At 45.2% G+C, this 27,331-nt stretch overlaps 1 protein-coding gene across 2 annotated transcripts in view; it reads left to right on the top strand.

The window, feature by feature from the left end:
* The window catches only part of tln2a (talin 2a), a 99,975-nt gene that overhangs the window by 26,414 nt on the left and 46,230 nt on the right, over positions 1-27,331 (top strand). For both annotated transcript variants that reach the window (XM_030376926.1, XM_030376925.1), the window contains exons 3-22: positions 4,720-4,898; positions 5,682-5,779; positions 7,045-7,174; positions 8,544-8,696; positions 9,717-9,859; positions 11,512-11,639; positions 11,887-11,950; positions 12,104-12,208; positions 14,692-14,847; positions 16,358-16,459; positions 17,142-17,218; positions 18,704-18,884; positions 19,076-19,189; positions 19,482-19,590; positions 20,421-20,629; positions 22,286-22,384; positions 23,258-23,425; positions 24,654-24,788; positions 25,893-26,052; positions 27,090-27,256. In XM_030376926.1, the coding sequence (XP_030232786.1) occupies positions 4,763-4,898; positions 5,682-5,779; positions 7,045-7,174; positions 8,544-8,696; positions 9,717-9,859; positions 11,512-11,639; positions 11,887-11,950; positions 12,104-12,208; positions 14,692-14,847; positions 16,358-16,459; positions 17,142-17,218; positions 18,704-18,884; positions 19,076-19,189; positions 19,482-19,590; positions 20,421-20,629; positions 22,286-22,384; positions 23,258-23,425; positions 24,654-24,788; positions 25,893-26,052; positions 27,090-27,256 (2,634 nt within the window). In that variant the 5' untranslated portion in view covers positions 4,720-4,762. The remainder of the gene's footprint in view (positions 1-4,719; positions 4,899-5,681; positions 5,780-7,044; positions 7,175-8,543; positions 8,697-9,716; positions 9,860-11,511; positions 11,640-11,886; positions 11,951-12,103; positions 12,209-14,691; positions 14,848-16,357; positions 16,460-17,141; positions 17,219-18,703; positions 18,885-19,075; positions 19,190-19,481; positions 19,591-20,420; positions 20,630-22,285; positions 22,385-23,257; positions 23,426-24,653; positions 24,789-25,892; positions 26,053-27,089; positions 27,257-27,331) is intronic.

The following is a 27,331-nucleotide window of genomic DNA, read 5'->3' as shown; positions in this document are numbered from 1 at the left end:
AGAAACAGAGACACGCAGGGACACGCATACACACAGATGGAGCTACCCAGACGGAGAGAAATAGGCGGAGGCGCCGATGCCGAACGTGTGTGGTGATGTATCTCTTTTAACATTCACACAGTCTCACACGGAGGTACGCGCGCACACGCGGGCAGCCAGCAGACGCCCTGTGCGCGTGTAAGTCAGATGGTATGAAGAGCATGTCCTCATCTGCCATCTCTGCCGCCCATCGGAGTGACTAACAAGCCTCATTTCCCTTATTTAGCTCTCCTTTTAGGTGCTAGTTTATGTTACTCCTGAGTGTATGTGTGAATCTATGAGTGACACTATGGGCTGGAGAGAATGTGTAAGCAGGAGGAAGGAGCCAAGCTAGAGGCTGACGGTTACTGTTGGAGCACCTGACTAAAGAGGGGAAAGATGTTAGTACAGAATGGAAAATCACTCTGTCTCCCTCATTTATCCATGTATACCTTCTAGAGCATTTCAATGTTCGGCCATTTGCTGTTAGTCAAATCAAGGCGTTTTGCCGCTTGAGCATCTTTAAAACATCTTTCTATTTTTTCTCAATCATTTTTTAAAAATGATTGTGAGAAAAGTATTTCTATTATTAAAATGATTTTTCTTATTTGATCAATTTAATCAAATGCCCCTTTCACACCGCCGCAAAATCGGGGCCGGTTCCGGGCCAGTTCGGAGCTAGGGCGAGGGCTTTGGTTTCACACCGCCAAAGAACCGGCTCCGGCCCCTAAAAATCGGTTCAACTCTGGCCCCACTTTAGAGCTGGGCTAGAACGAGAACCGCTTTTACGCAGGGGGCAGGGGGCGGAGTTATCCGTACCTTCATAAACACGAAGACCAAGACGTGAATCCGTGTATGGTTCTTTTTTGTTTTTTTCTGATTTTGTTTTAAATCGGAATATTCAAAGAACGACAACGCGCCAACGCAGCTAGATGAGTCCATGTCCATGCAAGTGAACGGAGCGTTCCCTCTTCGTCATAACTATCAAACCAAACATCCTTCACATTCACCGAGCGAACATTATGAAAGTAAAAGGCACATTTCTCGCTAAAAATGTTTCCTTAAACGCATTTAATGGCGTAACTATGTTGTAACTAAGATGTCGGACGTATGCTTCTGTCCAAGCTCACTAGCGGAGACGTTTGCAGTGACGTCATGACGTTGCTCACGCCGGCTCCGTGGCTGGCTCTCGCCGGTGTGAAACCAACCGGTTCTTAACTGGGGTAAGGCTGGAACCAGTTTGGAACCGGCCCTAGCACCAGCCCGGAACTGGCTCTCGGTTCTTTTTGGTGTGAAAGCGGCAACAGAGGCCTTCAATTTGCATCAAACCAAAGTTGCAAAGTGCTGTTTTTTCTACCTTCTTAAACTACCCTACAATATTTTGTTTTTGGTGCTTTAGGTCATTCTGTGAAATGAGCTTGATAGTAATTCATACTTTACTATTAATCATGACCGCTGTGCACGCAGAGGTCCTCCGATGGTCAGTTTCCCCGATGCCCTGGCGTAGCAGTCAGTACGATTATACATAACTTAACTCCTAACCCTCTCCCACCATAAATCAAACTTGGGGTCTCAGGGCGAAGTTAATGGCAGTGCTTATCGGACGATATTCATCATTCAGAGGCAGTACAAAAGATAAATCCATACTGAAAAATATAAATCCATCCAGATAGAAGCATCTTCATCCTTCAAGATTTTTGCCTTAATATTCATCTTTTATGTTGAAACGTTTTTTTGCCAGCCTTCCTGTCAGGACACTTGGGCTGTATGTTGTGAGGTGATGTCTGTGGTGTAGAAGATGCACTGTCTGTTGTGAAATGCGTGTGCATTGTATTTAAAATCTATGACGCACACCTCGACTGCAAGCCAAGTTGGGGCTTTCTCGCTCCTAGGCCTGGCTATTTAAAACTCTCTGGTTCGTTTATTTTGGGCCGTTCGCTCCTCTTTAAAGGCGCATAGCTGAGGAGGAGGAATACAGTCAAGCTATAAGGGAATCTCGGAAGTTACACCATGATGATGATTTTGTGCATGTGTCATCCATTTTGGCTCCGTGGACTCAAATGAGCTATTGATGTGATGTTGCCAGCTATCGAATATACTCCCACTGTCCGTGTGTGTGTGTGTGTGTGTGTGTGTGTGTGTGTGTGTGTGTGTGTGTGTGTGTGTGTGTGTGTGTGTGTGTGTGTGTGTGTGTGTGTGTGTGTGTGTGTGTGTGTGTGTGTGTGTGTTACTGAGACGGAGGATTCCAAGCTGTCTATGTTCTGGCTCATTGATTTACAAAACAATGGCTGCATCTCTCTTGTCACTTTATGCCTTTTTCATTTTTCAGGTCGACCTCTATCTCACTCACTCTTTTCTTTTCTCCTTTTCTTGTCCGTGAGATCTGACACACTCTGACCCAGGGCTCACTCCATCAAGCCTGTGACTCATCTACACACACCGACACTTGATCCTTTTCCTCATTTGTCTTGTGTTACACGACTTATTGTATGCCCAGTGTGTAGAAGAGTCTAGAAGCTATCGTATATATCGTATATATATCTGCTTAAGGGCAAAGCTTTTCATTTACATCTTGGTAATCTTGGTATTCATACCGAATGGTTAACTTTTACGTAGCAATAATCCTGTTAAACCTCTATCGCAACGTAATCCAAATAATGGACCATCTTTAATAACTCAAACATTCAGAAACCCGGATGAGTCAATAATCAAATTGACCAAGAATTGCCCTCACATGTCCAATTGCTTATAATCCACCCATCACCACAACTACTGTGTTGTGTGGATGAAGAATGAATTGAGAATAATGAGTTGTTGTGGTGGTTGGCTGGATCTGATGAATATCTGCAGAATATTCTGTGGTGGAAGGCTGCAGGAACATCAGAGGTGTGTGGGAGGAACCGCTACCACCCTGTCAGTTGGCTTCTTTATCCTGGCAGTGTTGGAGCATGCTGCTGTGTGCGTCTGCGTCTGCGTGCGTGTACATGCATGATCGAGTATGTTTGTTTTATGAAAGGCCCTACAAACTGATATAGGCTGCATTGTCAAAAAACGTAACGTAATGTGACAACACTTTTTTATTTTTTTGTAAAACCCGTGTTGAATGGCCTTACAGATAAGCGGCGGGAATAATAAAGGCCTTCAGTCCTCAGTTGATATGCAATTTATTCGGATTGTGTATTCTAAATGCCAGCGATATTTTCAACCAGAAAGCTGCTTCGATGCCATTGCAGAGTTTATTTTGCAGATCAAGAAGTGCAACCTCACCTCTTTCTTTTTTAACACCCTTTTGTAGTGATACCTCCAAATGTATTTAAAGGTCTTTGCGACTAGTTTATGCAAAGGTCCAAGTAGGACTTCAAGAAAGGAATACAGAATAACCGTGATTTGAATAAGGCTTTTTCTTATGTAAACCTAGTGGAACCAGTTTATCCCCGTGTTGTGCACAATACAAACAGCCCGGCAAAACAAATGCATCCATCAGGGTTGGTGAAACAACATGGCTTTGCATACAGTACATACCTGACACACATCTCCAACGTCCCATCAGTTGAACTCTATCACGCCCATGAAAATCACCGTGGCCGACCCTGGAAACAAGTGCACTGGCTTTTCTGCCATCTGCGAGGCTGGGTCTATAATTCATACCCTCGTCAACCCTCACTGTCTCTGACCCCCACAACATCTCACTTGGGAACCAGATTCTATGCATCCTATTAGGGGTCAAAAGGTCACAGGGGGATGAAGAGGGAGGGTGTGTACATTCATCATGGCAGCCCCTGACCTCTCCCTCCGGAACAGTGACTACAGAGGGAAACTATGTTCCTGTTGGCCCCCCCGACAGGAGGGGCTCTGTTTGGGGAGGTCAGTGTTTTCGAGTCCAGGGCCATGCGCTAGAACTTCTTCTTCCCCTTCAACCGTCTCTGTGAATCACTGCAGTGTTGGCCATGACCGCTCCCTTTTAAAACTATCAAACTCACTGTCGATCTCTGGTTCTGCACACGACACGTACTAGAATAAAGCGACGATGGGAATTGAGTCCATGGAGTCCAATTAGAATGTTCTTTTGACATTTACATTGCAGGTGGATGTATGTGTGATTAGAAAATGTGGCCAGCTCTAAAAGTGTGTGTGTGTGTGTGTGTGTGTGTGTGTGTGTGTGTGTGTGTGTGTGTGTGTGTGTGTGTGTGTGTGTGTGTGTGTGTGTGTGTGTGTGTGTGTGTGTGTGTGTGTGTGTGTGTGTGTGTGCGTTTTTTCTCAAGCAAACAGTGGTAACCTATGTCCACACACCACTGATGTGTTGCTATGTTCATGCATTTACCTCCTTCTGGGTCGATCGTGGCATTGACCTTGGACCGGTCAGATGGCCTGTTTATTACGACCGTAACCAATGGGTGTAACCATGGACCTGTTCTTGTCCTTTATTTGAATTTCTTACCTCCGGTCTGGGGGAACCATTATTTTATAGAGGTGGGGTTTGTTGAGGAAATGGTATATGGAATTGAACAGGGTAGGGCTTTTGTTTGCATGTGTGTGTCGTTCTCGTTTTGACTTGCTACAACGTATATCCATGGTCTGTTGTTGCCGTCTCCTTGAAAGACAGCACAGATGGTTGTTCTCCAGGCGGTTAACCGTTTTTCATTGCATCACAATATTCATTTCAACCCGGCTCTTAACAGTGTGCCTTCTGTCTCCTTCCAGGTGTTTCTGCACCCCTGGTAACCACACACACCTTCCCGCCAAGATGGTGGTGCTGTCGCTGAAGATCTGCGTGCGCCAGTGCAACGTGGTGAAGACCATGCAGTTCGAGCCCTGCACTGCCGTCTACGACGCATGCAGGATCATCCGCGAGCGCGTTGCTGAGGCGCAGGCTGGACAGGGTGAGAGTAATGGATGAACTGCGTTGAAATAATACATGATCTAATGCATAGTCCCGCGCTGAGGCAGGAAAGTCTCCTGTTTGACTCCCAGCCAAAACGTGTCTTTGCAAGTGGCCTGACCTCTACCTCCTGGCCTTTATCTAAAAACAAATCACTACTGGATACACTTTGGAGGCAGGCATCTAATTAATATCAATGAAATGTGTATAAATAGACTACAGTGCATTTCTTTATGAAGCAAGGGTATGGGTATAGATAGATGCTGATGTACTGCAAGTATCATTTCGATTTAGCCATTGAGTTTAGCAGATACAGGTGATTAAGGAGCATGCAGGCATTAGGCACCATAGTCAAATAAAATCACAGGTAGGCTGCCTTTTTTTTTTTCTTCTCAATCCCAGAACAATCTACCATAGCCACTAGATTGCCCCTCCCTGTAGAGGGATAGATCAACCTTTCTGTTTAGCCCTGGTGGAATTAGCCTTGTTGTCAAATGAAACCTGTCACACGGTAAATGAACGCTACAAAATGTCAGCTGTGTACTAAATAACTAAATATCATGTTGCTAAAGGCATCGCGTCGATGACCTATCGAGGTGGACCCTCCCTCCCTGCTGCTGAGCTAGGGACATCAAAGGGATCCCGTTCAGCCAGCGTTTCCCTTCGTTCTGACCTTTCAATCTACCCTTCCTGCTCCCTTTGCCCATCAACGAGGAAGGAAATGAGAAATGTCATTAAGAAAATGTTAGCCTTAAATGTTATGTCTCCTTGTCTTCCTGATCAGCCTCGGATTATGGCCTGTTCCTCTCCGACGAGGACCCCAGAAAGGGCATCTGGCTGGAGTCGGGCAGGACCATGGACTACTATATGCTCCGCAATGGGGTAAAGACATGTCTGCACAGCCCATATCAGGCCCTCCATGTATCCATATCCTGCATGAATACCTTTTCAGGTGCACACATATAAAAAACATTTGTTTCCATGTGTCTGCCCTGTGAGTGCTTCCTGTTCTTTCCCACCATTTTAGGAGAGAAAAGATGCTAAATGCATTCATTAGCTTAACATTACATCAATGTAATGGCAACCTATGCAAGTGTTTTGGTAGGGGTTATCAAATATGCCTTGGTGTTGATGAATGTGTTTATATAAGGATCACAAGAAAGCTGTGAAGCCCAAACCATGAATTGAAGTTCATATTTGAACAGAAAAACCCACAGAGCACATATAAGGAGGGCTGTATTTCGACACTAGCTTCGTACAGTTCTCTTAAAGTCTTTTTAGGACACGGACATTCATAAACATTATTCCACATCTGTCCTGACGCGGCCGGCTGCCGGGAGCTTAGGCTTCATTTGAATACCACTGCATCATAAATATTTAAAATATCGATTTGAGATGAAGTTCTTCAGGTGCCGGCAGAGTCACACAAAAATAAAACACCTCTACAGCGTGGTCGAAAGTTTGTTAGTCCTGAGAACTCTTCAGCACTTTTTTATTAGCATTTTCACCTCTAAATACTTTCCCCCAGAGTAATTCAGCCGAAATGAAATCACAGTCACGCCTTCCATCACAGTGGAAGGCGTGACTGTGACTGATTATTCACAGTCAAATCTCTACCCGTTCCTATTGGTGTGGGTTGGGAGGGGTGATCGGCAGGGCAATAGGCAGCCATTTAATGAAGTTTTCTGCCTTCTTTTCTCAACCCTCCCCAAGCATTCTGGCTTCATTTGATAATTTCAATGGTGCCTTTCACTCTTCTCTTTTTTTCCTCCCCTTTCTCACTTTCTCAAACTCCACTTGTTCCCCAGCATCGCTCTTTTTTATGTCTGTTATTCACACGTTCCCTTCTCTCGTTAACTTGGTTATTAATATATAGTGGCATAATAATTGGAAATACAGTACTGTAACTTCGATTAGTATTTTACTCTTACTATATATCTTACTTTACTATACTATATTCTTACTAGATGAATAATATTTTCAATTCATATTTTATTATCGGCTGTTAGCTCTTTCTCATGATATTTTGTTATAATTTCACGTGCTGCTGTTGCAACAGGTTTTCCCCTCAAATCAAAATAAAGAACCCACCTGATCAAATCTTTACTTCTCTGTTGCTTGTTGCTCGTCACCGGCCGTTCCCTCAGGACATCCTGGAGTACAAGAAGAAGCAGCGGCCTCAGAAGATCAAGATGCTTGACGGAGCGGTGAAGACCATCATGGTGGACGACTCCAAGACCGTGGGCGAGCTGCTGGTGACCATCTGCAGCAGAATAGGTAACGACACCCTGGCCTCTCCTGCATTGTCTCTGCCACCTCTACTGCGTCTGCTACCGCTCCTGTTACATTGCCTCTGCTACCACTGTTGTCTCTGCTGCCCCTGTTTTCTCTGTTGTCTCTGTTGTTTCTTGTCGTGGAAATATCCATCGTAACTATATTATACAAACATAAAGAAATATATAAACCCTGTTTATTTAATGACTAGTCAATTGAGAAGGTATTTATATACGTTCTCCTTGGATAGTTTGCATTTGCAATGCCATCGTAGCCATAAAAGTCTGATACCGAAGCAAATTGACTGACTTCTTTGTTGTGTCAATTCCTTTGACTGTCTTGAAGCCTTGCAGACCTGTCCACCTCAACCATAGTGTATTACAATTTGACTTGTTCTCCGCCGCCGTGGCTGACATCAGCCGTGGCAAATCCTAAACTCTCCATGATGGTCACTCCCCCTCACCTTTGTTCCCTTTGTATTAACTGACCAAGATGTGAACGTTTCCATATAAAAATCCTGTACCCCCATTTACTTGTTGAATGTATGCCAAATTGTCCTTAAAATAAGTTTTTCTTCATCACCTCTGCTGCCTCAGCTACCTCTGTTATCTCTTTTGTCTCTTCTACCTCTGTTATCTCTTTTGTCTCTTCTACCTCGGTTATCTCTTTTGTCTCTTCTACCTCTGTTATCTCTTTTGTCTCTTCTACCTCTGTTATCTCTTTTGTCTCTTCTACCTCGGTTATCTCTTTTGTCTCTTCTACCTCTGTTATCTCCTGCCTCTCCTGCCTCTGCTGCTTCTTCTGCCTCTGCTGTCTTTGTTATCTCTATTGTATCTGTTGTCTCTGCTTCCTTTGCTGCCTCTGTTCGATCTGCTGTCTCTGTTATCTCTGTTTTCTCTGTTCTATCTGTTGTCTCTGGGATTTCTGCTGTCTCTGCTGTCTCAGTTGTCCCTGTTGCCTCTGTCTCTGTTGTCCCTGTTGCCTCTGTTGTCCCTGTTGCCTCTGTTGTCCCTGTTGCCTCTATTGTCCCTGTTGTCTCTGTTGTCCCTGCTGCCTCTGTTTTCCCTGTTGTCCCTGCTGCCTCTGTTGTCCCTGTTGCCTCTGTCTCTGTTGTCCCTGCTGCCTCTGTTGTCCCTGCTGCCTCTGTTGTTCCTGCTGCCTCTGGTGTCCCTGCTGCCTCTGTTGTGCCTGTTGCCTCTCTTGTCTCTGCTGCCTCTGTTGTCCCTGTTGCCTCTGTTGCCTCTGCTGTTAGGTGTTAGGTCCTGAACCTCTACACTGATAGGCTAGTGGTCCCTGATCCTCTACGCTGAAAGGCTAGTAGTCCCTTATTGACAGGAGTCTGATAGCAGTCCCTGATGGTGTGTGGTTGCAGGCATCACCAACTACGAGGAGTACTCCCTCACCCAGGAGGGTGTAGAGGAGAAGAAGGAGGAGCACACGGGAACGCTGAAGAAGGACCGCACGTTGCTACGTGACGAGAAGAAGATGGAGAAACTTAAGGCCAAGCTGCACACAGACGACGAACGTGAGTTATATATATATATATATATGGATATAGAGAACAGGAGGTGTGATGCATGCTGGGAAATTAAAGCTGAGCCGGAACCAATCAGTTACGACGAAAGCATAATTTTGAAGTAATAGTTATTTTACTACTTCTTCAACAACAAATTTGAAATGCTTACTTCAGCTTTTGCTTATTGTTACACTTCCGCTAACTGTATAGCAGAGCAATCCTTCTTCACTCGCTGGCTTTGCTGTGCTGAGCAGCCAATACAATACCTATCATCAGAAAATAATCAAAGCATTTGTTTAATAAACTAGGACAAAGGAAAACAACCAAATACATGCATTTGTGAAGCTATAAACTGCACGTTTGTTGATGCCTAAGTGTAATTATTATAATAATTATTGATGAATTTAAATTCCTACAGGCAGTCCACAGTTCTTTTGCAAGTTTTCCGTGTAGCAATTATCAAGGTTATTGCTTACCAGGCTCATCTTAAGACCACTTTGTCACGGCCCTCCAGAGAGGCGGTGGGCTTCAGAGGTTTAATGACCTGAGCAGTATACAGTGTACACCCATACAGTGCAACGGTTACCGCTTCACTTTCTATCTCTCGGCTCCTTAACTTTAACTTTGCACACATTTAAGTCCCTGGAGTTGCTTAAATATTCTCTCAATTCCTTTAGGTACTTTAGGTAACTTTTACCACTTTAAATGGCTACTACTTTTAACACTTTACTCGTACAGTAACGAATCTGTAAAATTTGTATATATGGTCTTTAAATTTTCCATATTTTCTTGTTGCTCAGAGATGTATTAAGCTATTATTTTCCAAGTTTCCAACTTTTTTAGTAAATCAGTAAATATTGGATAATATATATTATTCATTATTATATTATAATTGCTTTCCAATTGACTATGTCAAAATGTAAACACTTCCCAGACATGTGTACACACTATCGTTGGGCCGTGTGTGCTGTTTATACACGAGTGTGTTGTGTGTCCTTGACATATTATGGTGTGTTGTGTGGATGTCAGTGAACTGGCTGGACCACAGCAGGACCTTCCGGGAGCAGGGCGTGGAAGAGGTGGAGACGCTGCTGCTCAGGAGAAAGTTCTTCTACTCAGACCAGAACGTGGACTCCAGAGACCCGGTCCAGCTCAACCTGCTTTACGTGCAGGTCTGAGATCTGCCTCTCCCATTTTTATTATTATTATTATTATATCTTTATCCTTATTTAACCAGGTAAGTCACGTTGAGATTAAAATCTCCTTTACAAGAGAGACCTGGCCGAGATGGACAGCAGTGCACAGCTCCAACACAAAACAGATGACAAATACAAATTCAATAATAAGTGCAATTCTGAAAATACATTAAGATTATTGACTAAAATATTAGCAATTTCCAATGAGGTCTGGCGTCAAACTCTTAACACCTTTAAATTCATTGAGTCACTCATTGAATTCACTGCTCCTGCAGGTTATTCCAGGAAGACGGTGCAAAAAAAGTAAAGGCTTTTTCACCCATATTCACCTATCCAATGAACACGTTAAAGTATGTGTTCTCTTAGTGATGGGGTTTTATGCACGAGTGTCCGGCTCAGACTTGAGGCCAGAGAGTGATATGGACAGACGGTAAAAAAGAGAGGGAGGGAGAGGGAGAAAGAAAGAGAAAGGGAAGATGCTAGTAAATGGGTGTGTGTGTGTGTGTGTGTGTGTGTGTGTGTGTGTGTGTGTGTGTGTGTGTGTGTGTGTGTGTGTGTGTGTGTGTGTGTGTGTGTGTGTGTGTGTGTGTGTGTGTGTGTGTGTGTGTTAAACGCATAGAGAACATCTTCAGCTGTTGTGTTGAAGCATTCTGAGCCACATTATATCTCAATTAAAGTCATAGTTGACAACAATCAGTGACTCACTTGAGGACTCTTCACTGGAAGCCCTAATGGGGTTAGGGAGCAGTTATAATAATGTGTGCCGGTACTGGTCTATAATCATATTTTTTTATCTTCTGTATAATGCTAAAGTACTGCAACATGATAAGCTTCTTTTCGTTATGGAGTCCATGTAGTTTACAAAAAAACAACAGCAGACACATTACTACTAAACTATGTGCAATAGGCCTCTGGCAAAATGAAACGTGAAAAACAAAATCTAATGTTATACAGCCTCGTCTTCGCTACTTTCAATCTGTGCAGCTCTTTATCTGTCCATTTCTGTCTCTCTACGCCACTCTTTCTCTCTTACAGGACTATAATTCTCTGTGATGATTGATTTTGTGTGGGGTGTCTGTGTGTCTGTCTGACTGGCGGCATTTGTTGGTTGCATCTTCTTGTTATAATTTATGGGTCAGATTGCTGAACTCCACATCGATATCTCTATCAAAGCTCTGCCCACCAATCAATATAATGTGAAAGCTGATTTAGATCGATTTGTGTATTGGGTGTATATTTGATGTAGGTAATAGCTTTTGCATGTTATTGATGATTAGTAATTGTGAAAAATCGAGCTGCACTCATAAGATAAACCAAATCATCTCAGGGATGGGGTTTAGAAACATCTCAAACACGGACCCGAGGACTCTGGATATTCTGTAGTAGCTTTTGTGCACACGTTTTATCCTAGGCGACGTAAAATTTATGCATGTTTTTTTATGCATGATGCATGTCTTAAGGAGCAGGCATAAGGGTTAGGGCAGTCCGACACTCTAGCCACTAGACTACACTGACTATACTCAAGAATAGCACTGACGTAAGCCATAGTAGCGTAGCACCTCTCCAGGTTATCAACATTGTTCAAAAGATGTTTACACATTTATTCATCTCCCTTTTATGTGTTCCAGGCCCGGGACGACATCCTGAATGGCTCTCACCCGGTCTCCTTCGACAAGGCATGTCTGTTTGCTGGGATTCAGGCCCAGATCCAGTTTGGACCGTATATTGAGCACAAGCACAAACCAGGCTTCCTTGAGTGAGTGCATGCAGACCCATCCGGGTGTAATTTTCAAATATGTAATTTTCAAATATGTAATTTTTCTAACTGGGCTTATTTTTCTGTAGTAGGAACATGGAGAAAATGGGTTCAGCTAATATATTCATCCAGATTCCTAATTGATCCATTTGTTTTGTTTCCTTGTGTCTAATGGTAAGCGGGTGGCAATGATGTCTGGCTTTCTGCATTCGCTCTTTCCATGACTTAATTTCATGCCTCTTAACAGCTTGAAAGAGTTCCTGCCCAAAGAGTACATCAAGCAGAAGGGCGCGGAGAAGAAAGTCTTCCAGGTTTGTTCAACTACTGCCCAGTTGCAATATCAAAGCTTGTTTCCCCTGCATAATCAAACTTAAATGAAGGAACAAAATATATATAAAAATATGTATGCAACAAATGAAGGATATTTTCACAAATGTATTCCTTTGTTGTTATTGATATTGCAGGATCACAGCAGTTGTGGAGATATGACCGAGATCGAGACGAAAGTAAAATATGTCAAGCTTGCGAGATCGCTCCGAACATACGGTGTCACCTTCTTCCTGGTTAAGGTACTTGGAATCAGATACACAAATAACAAAGAAAACAAATTATCACATTTTGAAAGGGAGATAATCACTTTATTGGCCGTATTCCTCGTAATCGTAAATACTAGTCACATTTGCCCGAGGAAACGGGAAAATCTCGAACAGGTGTGTGTTCCGAGCTGCAAGGGGCCCGGTCTTGGTTTGGTTTATGTGTTTGGTCTCTTCTGGGTCTTGCGGTTGCTGGCTGCAGATCATATCCGTGTGCGGTTGCTACGCAGTGGATATGGAAATGTGCTGGTTCCACCTGGCCTCCCAGTTCCTTTCATGTCCAGACGCACACTGGGCCAGCACATCGGCCTCTCAAAGTCATTCCTTCTCCTGTGCAGTCTGACTGGGAGGTGTTTGCTGAGAATTAAAAGTTCTCTCAAACAAAGGTGCTGCAAAGTCGGCCTGTTAACGACAGAAGGGATCTCACCTATTATTTGGGTTAATTTACACGCAGAGGTGAACAAAGCATACTCAATTATTCAGATTGCTCCAAATCGAGGAAGCGTTAAAAAGTTAAACGACATGGCGTATGGTTTCACAATGTTTGAAAAGGAGAATATGCATGTACAGTTTTGTGTTTATAGCGGAGAAACGGCCGATAAACAAGGTGACACACACACACACACACACACACAGACACAGACACAGACACAGACACACACACACACACACACACACACACACACACACACACACACACACACACACACACTTTCCCCTAAGGTCTACCAGGAGTCAGGGTTTTCCTGGAAGGCATCCAAATGTGTTGCCGTGTGCATCAGAGTGCGACACTGATTAGTCCAGAGAGGGGTGGAGGTGGGTGTATTGTCGGGGTTAGAAAAGGGCTGGGCGATATGGAAGCTTTTACTAGCACGATAACTATGGGATACTGTACTCAATATTGATAAATATAAAACTGAGTATCCTGATAAGTCAACATCTTAGTTTCATGACTACACAATCACCAGTCCTCCATTAAAAGACGAAAAATGATAAAATGAGCTAATTACCCAGCTCTTGGTTCGAGGGAGCACCTGTAAGACCCCTCACAAGGGCAGATTGTGAGATGGAACTGACGGCGACCACCCCGGTGGGGTGATGTCCCTGAGGCGTCCATTAGCTGGCGGAGCAGCCGACCAAGTGCGGGACGTCCTCCAGAATGTAGCGGTTGTTTTTCACCGCGGTTACTAATGGTAGGCTGGGAGGGGGGGGGGGCTCGGCAGTCCGCATGTTTCCCAGAGCAAGAGGGTCCTCTTATTGCTGCTCCCGTAACCTATTATTATTATTATTACTATTATTATTTGTTATTAACGTGTCTGTTATATTTAAATTTTCCGCGCCATTTAGCCTGTAAAGGGTGTAGGCGTGTTGGGGTACTTGGTGTGTTAGGTTGCTGAGCAGGGGGCAGTTTGAAAGGAACATCTGCTTCTCTACATGCCCCCCCCCCCTGGGTAAACAAAAGGTTAATTAAAACAGGTTTCGTTTTTTTCTTCTTCTAAATATTTAGTCATTATTCACTTTGATGCATGGACAAACCCCTTAGCCTTAATCGCCTCTGGCAGCCTTGCACTGTTATTAAGTGGTTGTTTAAAACCAGAGCACTTGTGTAATCTAGTCGCACAGTGTGTTGTGGGTATATAATTAAAAGCGGATTACCACTTCAGTTTTAAAAGTCGGTTCCAGACTCCCCCAGTCAATTTTCCACGTGGGTTGCAACAATCCTTATAGTTTAATAAAGTCTTGGAAGGTGCTTTTATTTGTTATTATATTATAAACTTTCTGATTAACCTTAACCATGCTCCCCAAGTAGTTTACGTGTGGCAATTGTTGTATTTATATGGATATTTGTGTAAGACAAAGTTTGTTTTGGTATACCAAAGTACTAGACTAACTGAAAGACATAGTTTTCCTTTGAATGGCCCGTATTCACCTCACGGCCACCCAGCGAGCATTGAGAACCAAGATGGCCGTGTATAAGGCCAATGAAGGTTATGTAAAGAAAAAAAACATGTTGGATCTCTTCGTGCGCGATTAGGGACTGTTAAATCCTGTCCCAGGAGCCCAGCGTGAAGGCCACATTTAATTAGCTTTGTATTGTTTGACTTGCCATTGGTGTTCCTGTTATTGGGTAAGGCTTTATCTGTTCTCTGCTGTTCTGGTCCATTGTACTGATTTTAAATGGACTGCATTTATAGAGAAACTTTATACAAAACACATGCACAGAATCACACACACACACACACACACACACACACACACACACACACACACACACACACACACACACACACACACACACACACACACACACACACACACACACACACACACACACACACACACACACACACACACACACACACACACACACACACACGCGCGGTACCTTTCAGGTTGGGAGCCACGGTAGCATCCTGTATTGTCTCTTTATGAATGCGTGTGTGATTGTGGGTCTGTAGGAGAAGATGAAGAGCAAGAACAAGCTGGTGCCTCGTCTGCTGGGCATCACCAAGGAGTCCGTTCTGCGTGTGGATGAGAGGACCAAGGACGTGGTGCAGGAGTGGCCCCTCACCACCGTCAAGAGGTGGGCCGCCTCGCCCAAGAGCTTCACCCTGGTACGGACACACAGGAGCACATGCACGCACACATGCACGGGAATAAACCTGCATGCACACACCCATGCACACAGGAACACACTCTAATACTGCACAATGGAAACTGCAAATTTCCGAATCCATACTATCATTGATTATGACTCACGATGGAAATGAGATGGAAAATATAAAGACAAAAATGTAGTCCGGAAAAATCGGAACTGTGAGAAGGTTGGTTGGTTGTGATGTTGCTGAACAATGAAACTTGCCTTTGTCACAACGTGTATATTTATAATGTTGCTTATACATGCTTGATGTGAAACACTTTGAGTCTGCCTCGTATATGAAAAGTGCTATATAATTAAGTTGCTTTGCCTCAATCTGTTTTACTTTTGCCCAAGGGCTAGCCTTTGGTCATAAGGTAACAGTGACATTGAGAATTTAAACGTTGTGCTTTACTCATTTAAATGATATATGACTCAACCACATTCTCATACATGGCATTCGTACAATAATAATACTTTTTGATTAATCATAAGTAATAATACGTTTTGATATACCAATAAAATAAATCACTAGAGCTTTCTTTCAACCTATTTCCTCTGGCACAATAAAGATTATTAGAGCCACTCTTGCCTTCCATGTCTATCGGTTGTTCCTTTTGTTGGAACACAGATATAATTTAATCTTTCAGATCTCAATTCTCTTTCTCTCCCTCTCTCTCTCTGGGTGATCTGATTGGTCGACCTGTGGTTGTTCTGTTTGTGGGGCGCGTGCCGAGAAATCTTTAAGTACTCATTATTCTGTTAGGATGTTGAAGTAGCTGCATTTCCCAGCAAACCATTTGGAACTGCAAGGTAGCAATATAAGCTACACGCAGGCAGACACACACACACACACACACACACACACACACACACACACACACACACACACACACACACACACACACACACACACACACACACACACACACACACACACACACACACACACACACACACACACACACACACACACACCAATGTGTTATTCGAAACCATAAGCTGCCAATTTCTGCATGATTTCATGATGCTGTCATTCTGCTTATTAAATACAACTTTATTATCCATTACATTACATTATCCATGTAATTGGGACATCACCAAACACTCAGACACATCTTGTATTGAATATACAGCAAATCCATTGTTACAGAGATTATTCAGGGAGTGTGTATATCGTTCGCACTCACTGAAATGCTCTTTGTCTATATTTTTGTCTGCGTGTGTGTGTGTGTGTGTACCTCTTTGTATGTATGTGTCTCCATTTTCTATGTGTGTGTGTGTGTCTACCTCTTTGTACGTATGTGTCTCAATTTTCTATGTGTGTTTCTGTGTGTCTACCTCTTTATGCATGTTTGTGTATGTGTGTGTGTCTACCTCTTTGGGTGTGTTTGTGTCTGTGAGTGCCTCTTTGTGTGTGTGTCTACCTCTTTGTGTGTGTGCGTGTGTATGTGTGTGTATGCCTCTTTATGCGTGTGTGTGTGTAGGACTTTGGCGAGTACCAGGAGAGCTACTACTCTGTGCAGACCACAGAAGGAGAGCAGATCTCCCAGCTCATTGCAGGCTACATCGACATCATCCTCAAGAAGGTATGGGGCGTGTTTCTCCTGCTCACCGAATCATTCATAACCATCAATACTCGTAGCGTGGACAAAGCATTGAAGCGACGCCTTTCAGTTTCTAGTGGGTCTGCTATTGCAGTCTAGTGTGATGCATGGAAACAACTGTTACAGAGTACAATACATGCATTGTGGAATGTTTTTTGCTGAGACTGCTATATTATCAAATACTTGTCAACTTGACACAGATGAATTGCAGGTTGTATTTGAGGTACGGTATTAGGTCGAAATTTACTTGTTGCTACATGTACTGCTTTTATGTGAAGCCTCACCCTTAGTGTACACAGTATATTCGTAGAATGGCTGGCCCCAGGAACCCATAACCCTGGCAGTGTTGATGCACATCCCTACCAGTTACACGAGGCCAGATCAGTTAGGTTCTACGTTACAGTTTGGTTGGACCATACAATTAAAATAATTCTCTCTATTTAAAGGGGATTTATACTAACTGTATTCTAATTTCCGTGTTCAGTGCCATTCTTTTAAAGTCTCAGGAAGAGTGTTGATAATCAGATACTCCAGTTCACACAGAAAGAGAATGCATTAGATGCAGAAGCATTCAGTGAATAAAAAGTCATATTATATACGTGGAACAGTCCTACTCTCCAGACTCTCTTGGTCAAGCCGATGTTTTATTCCCTTCTTCTTGCAGAAGCAAAGCAAGGACCGCTTTGGGTTGGAGGGAGATGAGGAGTCCACCATGCTGGAGGAGTCGGTCTCCCCTAAAAAGTAGGTAGACCCTGCACCTTTGGGTGCCAGGAGGGAGAACTAAGGGGGTTGGATTCCCAGCTGAGAGATTCTGGGTTCCACTCCTCAATGCCCTATCTATATATTCCTTAACGGGGCAGTGAAGCCAAAATCGTATTTTTGGTATAAATGGTGGTAATATGTCTAAGACTATCATCAACATAGTAATCTGTGCCAATGTATCGCGGTTATTGTTGAAGCCCATCATTTAGAGAAAACAGGATAAAATTCTGTTTTTCAGTTTCCGCCGCCCTGTTTATGACCCTTCCAATCCGACCCAAATGCCGGTGCCGTTCTGTTTGTGAGGTGGAGGTTATTTTTAATATTCTCTTCGACATCGCAACAACCCTCTCCTGTGTCCAATAGAGGGTTTAACTTCTTGGACACTTATCGTTTGATGACATGCGGCTTAATTCATAAACCACATCGCTCATGCTCATAAACAGCGCCGGTACTAATAAAGTATAACAAAGTTGCCATGGAAATAACACGCCCCCCTCAAAGTGATCGAATACATGCTGAAAGAGGGGGCACACTAACCCGTTAATGTTCTTTCCAAAATGACTAAATAGTAAATAGTTGATGAGTATTCTATTTTGGTTCTTTGAAATTCATTTTATTCAAACGGCATTCATTGTGCACACAGCAAAGCTTTTATTGTGTTTACAGAAAAACACTCACTTCCCTGAGACTTCATCCCTTCCAATCGCCTGTCTCCATACTTTCCATGTCTTTTCGAAAGGCTTCACGTCTCCATCATGGCTAGTGAACACTTTCCTTGGCCACGAAACTTCAACACAGTCTGGGCGCCTCTGCCAGGAGAGCAGCACTCTATCTAAACATGTCCTGATGGGATGTGTAATCCAACGTTTATCTGGCCTCTCAGGGCTTCTCCCCCTCCGGCCTCAACTTGTACCTTTCTCACGAAGATGGCGCCTAGAGGGGGAGGCTGTATTTGATTGCATTATTTTAATGTTTTTTGTATTATTTCATCTGCCGCTGCACGGGGCCTAGACCAGATGGCTTTAATAGCGAAACCACGAAGGAAACCAGAGATCGGGGAGATCTCCTCATGTTGGCTCTCTGTTGTGTCTCCTGCAGAAGAAACCTTCTGGACCTAGTTTCATGTTATGTTTTATTATATTAACTGAAAGGGTAACATGCATTGTACTCCCCTGCACAAGGGGAAGCTCACTAATATTGGAATAACACAGCTGCCTGTGTTTGTTTGTTGATGATATGTTGATGGATATAGGCTTTATTCTGAAATTACATGCTAACGGATAGGGGCTTTTGTTTTGAAAATACCAATGCTGATGATGATGATGATGATGCTGAAGAACATGGGTAGAGACTCATGAAGACATGCGTCACGTCCTAGTCAGAAGGCGATGGGTGTCAGCTTTTACCTTGTAAAGACCCATGATGCTGACGGGGTGCTTCGTCTCCTCCCTGCCCTCCGTCCAGGTCCACCATTCTCCAGCAGCAGTTCAACCGGGTGGGCCGGGTGGAGCACGGCTCGGTGGCCCTGCCGGGGGTGATCCGCTCGGGCTCCGTCGGGGCCGAGTCCCTCAGCACGGGCACCATGCCCTCCGCCCAGCAGCAGATCACCATGGGCCAGATGCACCGGGGACACATGCCCCCGCTGGTCGGTCTCACCTCCACACCCATCACAGCCCGCATGTTGGTGGTGCCACCTCATCCTCCCACTGCTCTCTGTTCTGTGTTAAGGGAAGTGTGTGTGTGTGTGTGTGTGTGTGTGTGTGTGTGTGTGTGTGTGTGTGTGTGTGTGTGTGTGTGTGTGTGTGTGTGTGTGTGTGTGTGTGTGTGTGTGTCCAGAGTTCCGCCCAGCAGGCTCTGATGGGAACCATCAACACCAGTATGCAGGCGGTGCAGCAGGCCCAGATAGACCTGGGAGAGGTGGACAACCTCCCCCCACTGGGACAGGACATGGTACGTTCCAATATATAATATGATACACATGCTTGCGTCCAAACGTTCATTTACAGCTATTCAGATAAAGTCACGTGCATAAACACACATGCAACCACACAGGCAGACAAAGCTAAACAGATGTGTTTTGGGTTTCTATGCAAATGAGTTCACCCTGCAAAACAACCATCAACAATGTTTCCCCAACCTCAAAGTCTTCAGACACATTGCAGTCCTTTAAGCCTTTTGGTTGTTTTGTTCATTTTAATGTAACATCATTTGAGAATCAATTGACCGTGTGTCTGTCTTGCAGGCGTCCAAGGTTTGGATCCAGAACAAGGTGGACGAGTCCAAACATGAGATCCACTCCCAGGTGGACGCCATCACAGCAGGAACCGCCTCCGTGGTCAACCTCACAGCAGGTGGGAGTCACCTGGTGGTCTACCTGTAGATGGTCCCAGCCCTAACTTATCGCATGAAGGCATTCAGAAGAATGTAAAGCACCTGGATTCCCTATAAGCTATGGATAAATTGGTCTGCTTAATGGCTTAAATGGTTAAATGGTCTCAAATATATGGTACTTGGTCAGGGCTCAGCTGCAGGGCGTAGGGAGGGGCGATTGCTGTGGTGTATTGCTGCTGTATAAAGATTGTTAGGTCTTACGACTCAGACCACATATGTGTAACGGGCCAATTATTTGCAGGATAAGATGATGTGGTTATTTTTCTTGGTTCTGGCTTTTGTTAAGAGTACTGTTATTCAACCTAGCCTTTATGGCTATTGTTGAAGCATGAACAATAAATTGTCCTTCTCTGTATATAGCAGACTGCATAACCAACATTTTGTGGTAACTTTTTTCATGTTATTGTCTCTCTGTCTCCTGCCCCTTTCCCTCAACTCCCTCTGTCTCTGTCTCTGTGTCCCCTGTCTTTCTCCATTGTGTAACCCCCCCTCTCATACCCCCGCTCTCCATCTCCTCTCCTTCCTCTCTCTCTATCCCTTTCCCCCCTCTCTCACTCCCTCTGATATCCTCATTTTTCTCCATGTCACCCATCGACTCTCTCTCCCCTCCACTATATCTCCTCCACAACCCCTCTCTCTTCCGTCACCACTCTCTCCCCTATATCCCCCCCGACTCCTCTCTATACCTGTCTCACACCCTCTCTCTCTCTGCCTACTCTTACCTTCTCTTCCCTTCCTCTCCCCTTCCTCTCCCCCCCCTTCCCATCCCTCCCCCTCTCTCTCCCGCCAGGCGACCCCACGGACACGGACTACACGGCGGTGGGCTGCGCCATCACCACCATCTCGTCCAACCTGACGGAGATGTCCAAGGGGGTGAAGCTGCTGGCGGCCCTGATGGAGGACGACACCAGCGGGGGCAACCACCTGATGGGCGCGGCCCGGACGCTGGCTGGCGCGGTGTCCGACCTGCTGAAGGCCGTGGAGCCCGCCTCCGGAGAGGTAGGGATCACCTGGTTAGGGATTCACCTGGTTAGGGAGTCACCTGGTGGTCACCTGGTTAAGGAGTCACCTGGTGGTCACCTGGTTAACGAGTCAGCTGGTGGTCACCTGGTTAACGAGTCACCTGGTGGTCACCTGGTTAACGAGTCAGCTGGTGGTCACCTGGTTAACGAGTCACCTGGTGGTCACCTGGTTAACGAGTCACCTGGTGGTCACCTGGTTAACGAGTCAGCTGGTGGTCACCTGGTTAACGAGTCAGCTTGTTAACGAGTCACCTGGTGGTCACCTGGTTAGCGTATCACCTGGTGGTCACCTGGTTAACGAGTCAACCGGTGGTCACCTGGTTAACGAGTCAGCTGGTGGTCACCTGGTTAACGAGTCACCTGTTAACCATTAACTGTTTTTTTCATCAACTCATTTTCTATGTATATGTCGGCAACTTTTACCCTCTTCGGAAGTGATTCCTGCACCTGCACAGGGTCTGTTATGGAGCAAAACCTATAAGTTAATATTACAAAGTACTTTAGATTCTCGTGCATATTTGAAGCTAATAGAGCAGTTAATTGAAGACTTGATACGTCTCAGAGGGCCTTTGAAGGTTCTTAAACGGTATCCGCATCAGAGGTTGTCTGTTTGCTCCGATGTGACATTTGAAATCTCCACTTTTTCCTTATTTTGTGAGCAAGGTGCCATTAGACTATCTAATGATCGTATGCACAGTCACGACGTCCGTTACATATGCCAGCAGCTCTGTGAGAGTAGCGCAACCCGAGTTCCCTACATTTTCACAAGCTATATGCTAATTAAGCTGCTGCCCCTTCGGATTTCCAGAACGTTCCTTCTCCTGTTAATATGGGCTGCTGCTCACCAGGTTCAGAGGAGGTTGTTGTCATACTCCTGCTGGGTGTAACAAACATTGCCGAGCAAGGTCCGGGCACACAGCAGAGATTGGTTTCTTTGTTGGTTTACAGCTGGTGAGATCAGGCCAAGAGAAAGGATGTTAAGATTATGTCCCTCTCTCTCTAAGCCCCCGGAGACCCACTGCTGCAGAGAGAAGGGAGAGACACTTTTTGGAATTATTAATAACTGTAAGGTGTAATGATCCTTCGGCTGCTGGTTGCTGTATGTCCTCTATTTTCTGTACCATGGCCTACTTTTTGAAAAGCGATAACTTCCTGCCTACTGCAAATGTTGACATTGAATCTTGCATTGCGGCCCCTTTTAAAATTCTTACATCCAATCCGTTCGTCAGGCAATTTGACAGCCATGAGCACACAAATGGATAGAGCCTGAACACTTAGCATCACTTGAAGAACTCCAACACAGATTTAGTTTGGTTAGAGTGTGTGGTGTGGAGTTTGGTGAATGCAATGCAGCATAAAGCATTAGTGAGTGCACTTGACTGAAAACCCATCCCTTTAGGGGGTCTGCGTGTGTGAGTGCGTGTGGTTTCAGTATAGCATTGTGTTCTGTACTCAACACAATATACTCTACTGCTGTACTCTCCTGACATAGGTACTTGTCTATGTACATCAGGCAACTGTCACATCTGAACACATTTGGGCCCTTATATACTGTATTTCAATTTTGGAACTCAATTAAGTGTGTGTGTGTGTGTGTGTGTGTGTGTGTGTGTGTATGTGTGCGTGTCTACAGCCCAGACAGACTGTGCTGACCGCAGCAGGCAGCATCGGCCAGGCCAGTGGGGACCTTCTGCGACACATTGGGGAGAACGAGACAGATGAGAGGTTCCAGGTACAGAGCCCTCACACAGCACCACACTCTGGAATAGAACCTCACACAGCACCACCCTCTGGAATAGAACCTCACACAGCACCACACTCTGGAATAGAACCTCACACAGCCCCACACTCTGGAATAGAACCTCACACAGCACCACACTATGGAATAGAACCTCACACAGCACCACACTCTGGAATAGAACCTCACACAGCACCACACTATGGAATAGAACCTCACACAGCACCACACTATGGAATAGAACCTCACACAGCACCACACTCTGGAATAGAACCTCACACAGCACCACACTCTGGAATAGAACCTCACACAGCACCACCCTCTGGAATAGAACCTCACACAGCACCACACCATGGAATAGAACCTCACACACCAATCTGGAACGTATACACCCAACCAGTTTACTCACAAGCACAGATGAACGCACATTTCTTTGAGTGATAAGATCCTAACTTTTCTAACGTAATCAGCATATTAAGAACATCTCTCAGAACCTTGAGAAGCTCACTGCATAACTTTTGTGTCGGAAGTCTTTAATGATGAGCTTATTTTATATGGCTTGTTTATTCCGGTAATGGTTGTTGCTTGATGTGGGATTAATTATTCTCAATTACATTTGGCAAATTAACAATCACTATTTGAGCGTTATATTTAGCCCACAATTAATATCCTGGTAAAATGTAGCAATTACTGCAATCAATTATGTTTGTACTGAGATAAAGTGTACCAATAAATTAATCATGCAACGTTGTCTATAATTACGTGTGTGTGTGTGTGTGTGTGTGTGTGTGTGTGTCCATTTATTTTAAATGGATTGCCTCCCTCTCTCTGTCTCCCTCTCTCTTCTTTCTTGTCTCGGTCCTCCAGGATATTCTGATGAGTCTGGCGAAGGCGGTGGCCAACGCGGCTGCCATGTTGGTTCTGAAGGCAAAGAACGTGGCCCAGGTGGCCGACGACACGGTGCTGCAGAACAGGGTCATCGCCGCCGCGACACAGTGCGCCCTGTCTACCTCCCAGCTTGTGGCCTGTGCCAAGGTACACACACACACACACACACACACACACACACACACACACACACACACACACACACACACACACACACACACACACACACACACAGACACACACACACAGGGCTACCAACGCACACATGCAGGGCAACGCATGAACAAACACACTCGCACACACACAGGGCTTCAAAGGTTGTGCATTATAGTGTTATAAGACAGAAGCGTGATAAAAGACATAAACAATTATTCCAGCGCCAATTCCGCCTTCTATAGTTCAAATTTCACCATGTCTGCATCTCTTTGCTGCACACAATTTACCCTTGCATTCACAAAAAAACGTTCTAATTTCATGATTATGTTCCCAAAGGCTTTCACAGTGCATTACAGCGAAAGCTGGGTTATCTGTTTTAGGAAAGGTTTGAAGTAAACAGCAAGCAGAGGTTCAGAATAATCCTTAGGCTTGTAGATTGTACTAATTAAAATCCCACCGTGCCAGATTGAAATGCCCTTTTGGCAACAGAATGAACTTTATATGCTCTCCTGATCAGTCATAATATTTGGACTACAACAATCTGTCATTTGTATTATCTCTCTATTGATGGCCTTTTCTGTAGTTTAGCCTATTTTCTCTTTCTCTGGAGTTACTGTTCCCCATATGAATATCCTCACCAGTTGAAGTCTGGTTCCTGCTGTGGACCGTGTCCATGTTGAAGCTGGGTCTCAGGGTTTTGTGAGCTTATTATTTCCGAGCAGCGGACGTGAGGGCTGTGCTCCAGAGTGCAGCTGCAAACTAGCAGTGAATTATATTCCCCCTCTTCCTCAGTGTTTGACAGCTCAGTTTTTCTCTTCCTCTGTCCTCTTTCTCACGCTTGCATTCTCTGCCCAACACATCGTTCCTACGACTGCATGGACTAGATGCTTGATGTGATTACTACCTTAGACTGCTTCCGTCTCTGTTTCTAATCATTACTTTTTATATATTACTCTCCTTCTCTCTCTCTGTCTCTGTCTCTTGTGTCCTCCCTCCCACCTCCACCATCCCGGTCTTTCTTTAACACTTCTACACTGCCTGGTTGACATCTCCCTCGCCCATTCTCCTCCCCTCTCTCCTCCCTCCTATCCCTTCCTCTCCCCCTCTACTCTTTTCATTCCTCTCCTCCCCTTTCTCCTCTCTCCTCTCGTCCCCATATCTCATCCCTCCCTATCTGTCCCCTCCCCTCCCCCCATATAATCCCACATCATTCTTCCAGGTGGTGAGTCCCACCATCAGCTCCCCGGTGTGCCAGGAGCAGCTGATCGAGGCTGGGAAGCTGGTGGACCGCTCGGTGGAGGGCTGCGTCCAGGCCTGCCTCTCCGCCACTGAGGACGGGGAGCTCCTCAAACAGGTCGGCCCGCATGCTTGCGCACTTACAAACCCAGTGCCCCTCTGTCATTTAGCCAGAGACCCCTCCCCCGGTCAGCTTATTGACAAAGCGTGTAAAGATACCACTTCATCATATGAATTGGGATCGATGAGAGTGGAAGTGAAGACGGGATGACAGAAATGTTGCCCTTATTTTCCCTTTATGCTCTGTAAGGTGACCTTGGGTGCCTTGAAAGGCGCCTCTAAATTAAATGTATTATTATTTATTATTATTATTATTTTATATGGACAGAATGTCCGAAGAATGTCAATTGATAGCCCACCCCACAGACCACGGTGGTGAAGTAATTCTAGGAGACTTATGAAATGAATTGTCATCAGAGTATTTCATCAGTTAAACAAACATATGCAGTTGTTAAAACAAGCTTCTCTGAAAATAATGCCACAGCCAGTAAGTTCTCCTTTGAAATCTGAGTTCAAGGTCGGAATGTCTGTTTATGTTTTGTTCCTGCTATGATTTACTATTCTCTGCACACTCCGGTTGCCCGATATGAAACCAATTGGCACACGAACAAAGTGTGCTGCAGCCAGTGAAGTGAGCTAAATAACTGGATCAACTTAGATTTACTAGATTCTACCTGACCTACAAAGCCTCTTCCTCCATAACCAGAGCAGTGCTAATATACGGGTAATCCTCGTAGTTGAACATGAACGATAAAGACCGCCTAGAGCCCAGAAGGCTTGCAAGACGGATGACATATGAGCCAGTTTATGCTTTGCAAACAATGAATCAATTACAAACCTATACATCAGCTGATTCATTTTCAGTGTCGGATCCGTCGTCCCTCGTCATTGTCAAAATGCAATAATTACGCTTCCTTCAAAATACGGCGTCTTGCGTCCATGTCCATTCGGTGTCCAGAACCTGGCAACCCGAGTGAGCTTCCAGTCTGGTGAAGAGGGGCTGGGCAGAGACGACCCTCTCCCATATGCTGAATTTGGACTGCGGCGGCCATCTTTGACGCTCTGTGTCAATGTTTCATACTGTACCTTTTTTAAAACAAAGCGTGTATTGAGAGTAACCAATGGGAAGCCATGCGCGTCATACATCCTGCGCTGTGTGCAGGTGAGTGCGGCGGCCAGTGTGGTGAGCCAGGCCCTGGGAGAGCTCCTGCAGCACGTGCGGCAGTACACGTCGCGCGGGGAGCCCATCGGACGCTACGACCAGGCCACCGACACCATCATGAACGTCACCGAGAACATCTTCAGCTCCATGGGAGACGCGGGTGAGCGCAGGGTGGAGGAGGAGACTGTTATATAGAGCGGCGTTTCTTAAACCACGGGGCACCATCCAGGTGGAAGCCCCCACAATGCACAGACACTCTTGACCACACTGGATTATTTGTACCAATGATTCCGGGTGTGTGGTTGCTTCATTGAAAAGGTATATTGCATAGTCCGACCTAGCCTGACGGTTGGGGAGGAACTGTGATTAGTTGAAAATAAGGTAGACAATTTGGCGAACTTGGTGACCTATTTCCGAGTGTGTCTGATGTTCTATCTGCGAAGACGTTTGGTTATAAGATGTATCTGCCCTGTTTATGTAAGGGTTATTATACCGTCTCCAAACTATTTGAGTTCATGGAGCTGTTGGGATGTCCGCGCACAGCAGGATGTTATGATAATCCAGAGGATGTATTGAGTGAAAGAGGACTTGCAGTGTCCCACAGTAGTATAAATAATCTAGATTCATGCTAAACACCCAAGCCTCTTAACTGTCTCTCTCTGCAGCTAAAGAAAGGCATACACACATTCCAACAAGGTGTTGGATTCTGATAGATCCACCTATATTGACCACTGAAGAAAAAAGCATATATATTTGATCATTCATATCACAGGATTTATTCATTTAGGAAACTGTTAAGGTTTGAGTGGTACATTTTAAGCAAGGCTGTGACTTCCATTTATTCACAAATCCAACCAACAGCAATGCTGGTGTGAACAGGAGGCCCGAGTCCACGGGGGGAAAGAAGATATCGATAGGGCCAAGTTAAGCCTCATAGATTGGTTTGAATCTTTCTCTTTCATGACAGGTATCCAACAGAGTTGGAGATTGGAATTACTGCCCACTGATACCCCGTTGATACCTCCCGCCCCTATTCCTACAATTCCTCCGCTCAACCACCGCCTCCTCTCCCTCCTCTTTGTCTCATTCCTCCTCTTCTCCTCTCTGCCTCCTCTCCCTCTAACTATGGCTTATTCCTCCTCTTCCCCTCTCTGCTCCTCCTCTTCCTCATCATGTATCTCTTCCTCCATCCTCCAGGTGAGATGGTGCGGCAGGCGCGCGTGCTGGCCCAGGCGACCTCTGACCTGGTGAACGCCATGCGCTCGGACGCCGAGGCGGAGGTGGACGTGGACAACTCCAAGAAGCTGCTGGCGGCGGCCAAGCTGCTGGCCGACGCCACGGCCAGGATGGTGGAGGCGGCCAAGGTGACGTAGCCGCCGGGCTCCCTCCGCACCTCCATGGTGACGGGAACGCTGTCCGCCTCGACCAGCTGTGTTCCT

The sequence above is a fragment of the Gadus morhua genome, chromosome 14 (genome assembly GCF_902167405.1).
Source record: "Gadus morhua chromosome 14, gadMor3.0, whole genome shotgun sequence".
NCBI lineage: Eukaryota > Metazoa > Chordata > Actinopteri > Gadiformes > Gadidae > Gadus > Gadus morhua.
Note: the sequence above shows the minus strand (reverse complement) of the source record. Positions and strands in the feature narration are given on the sequence as shown.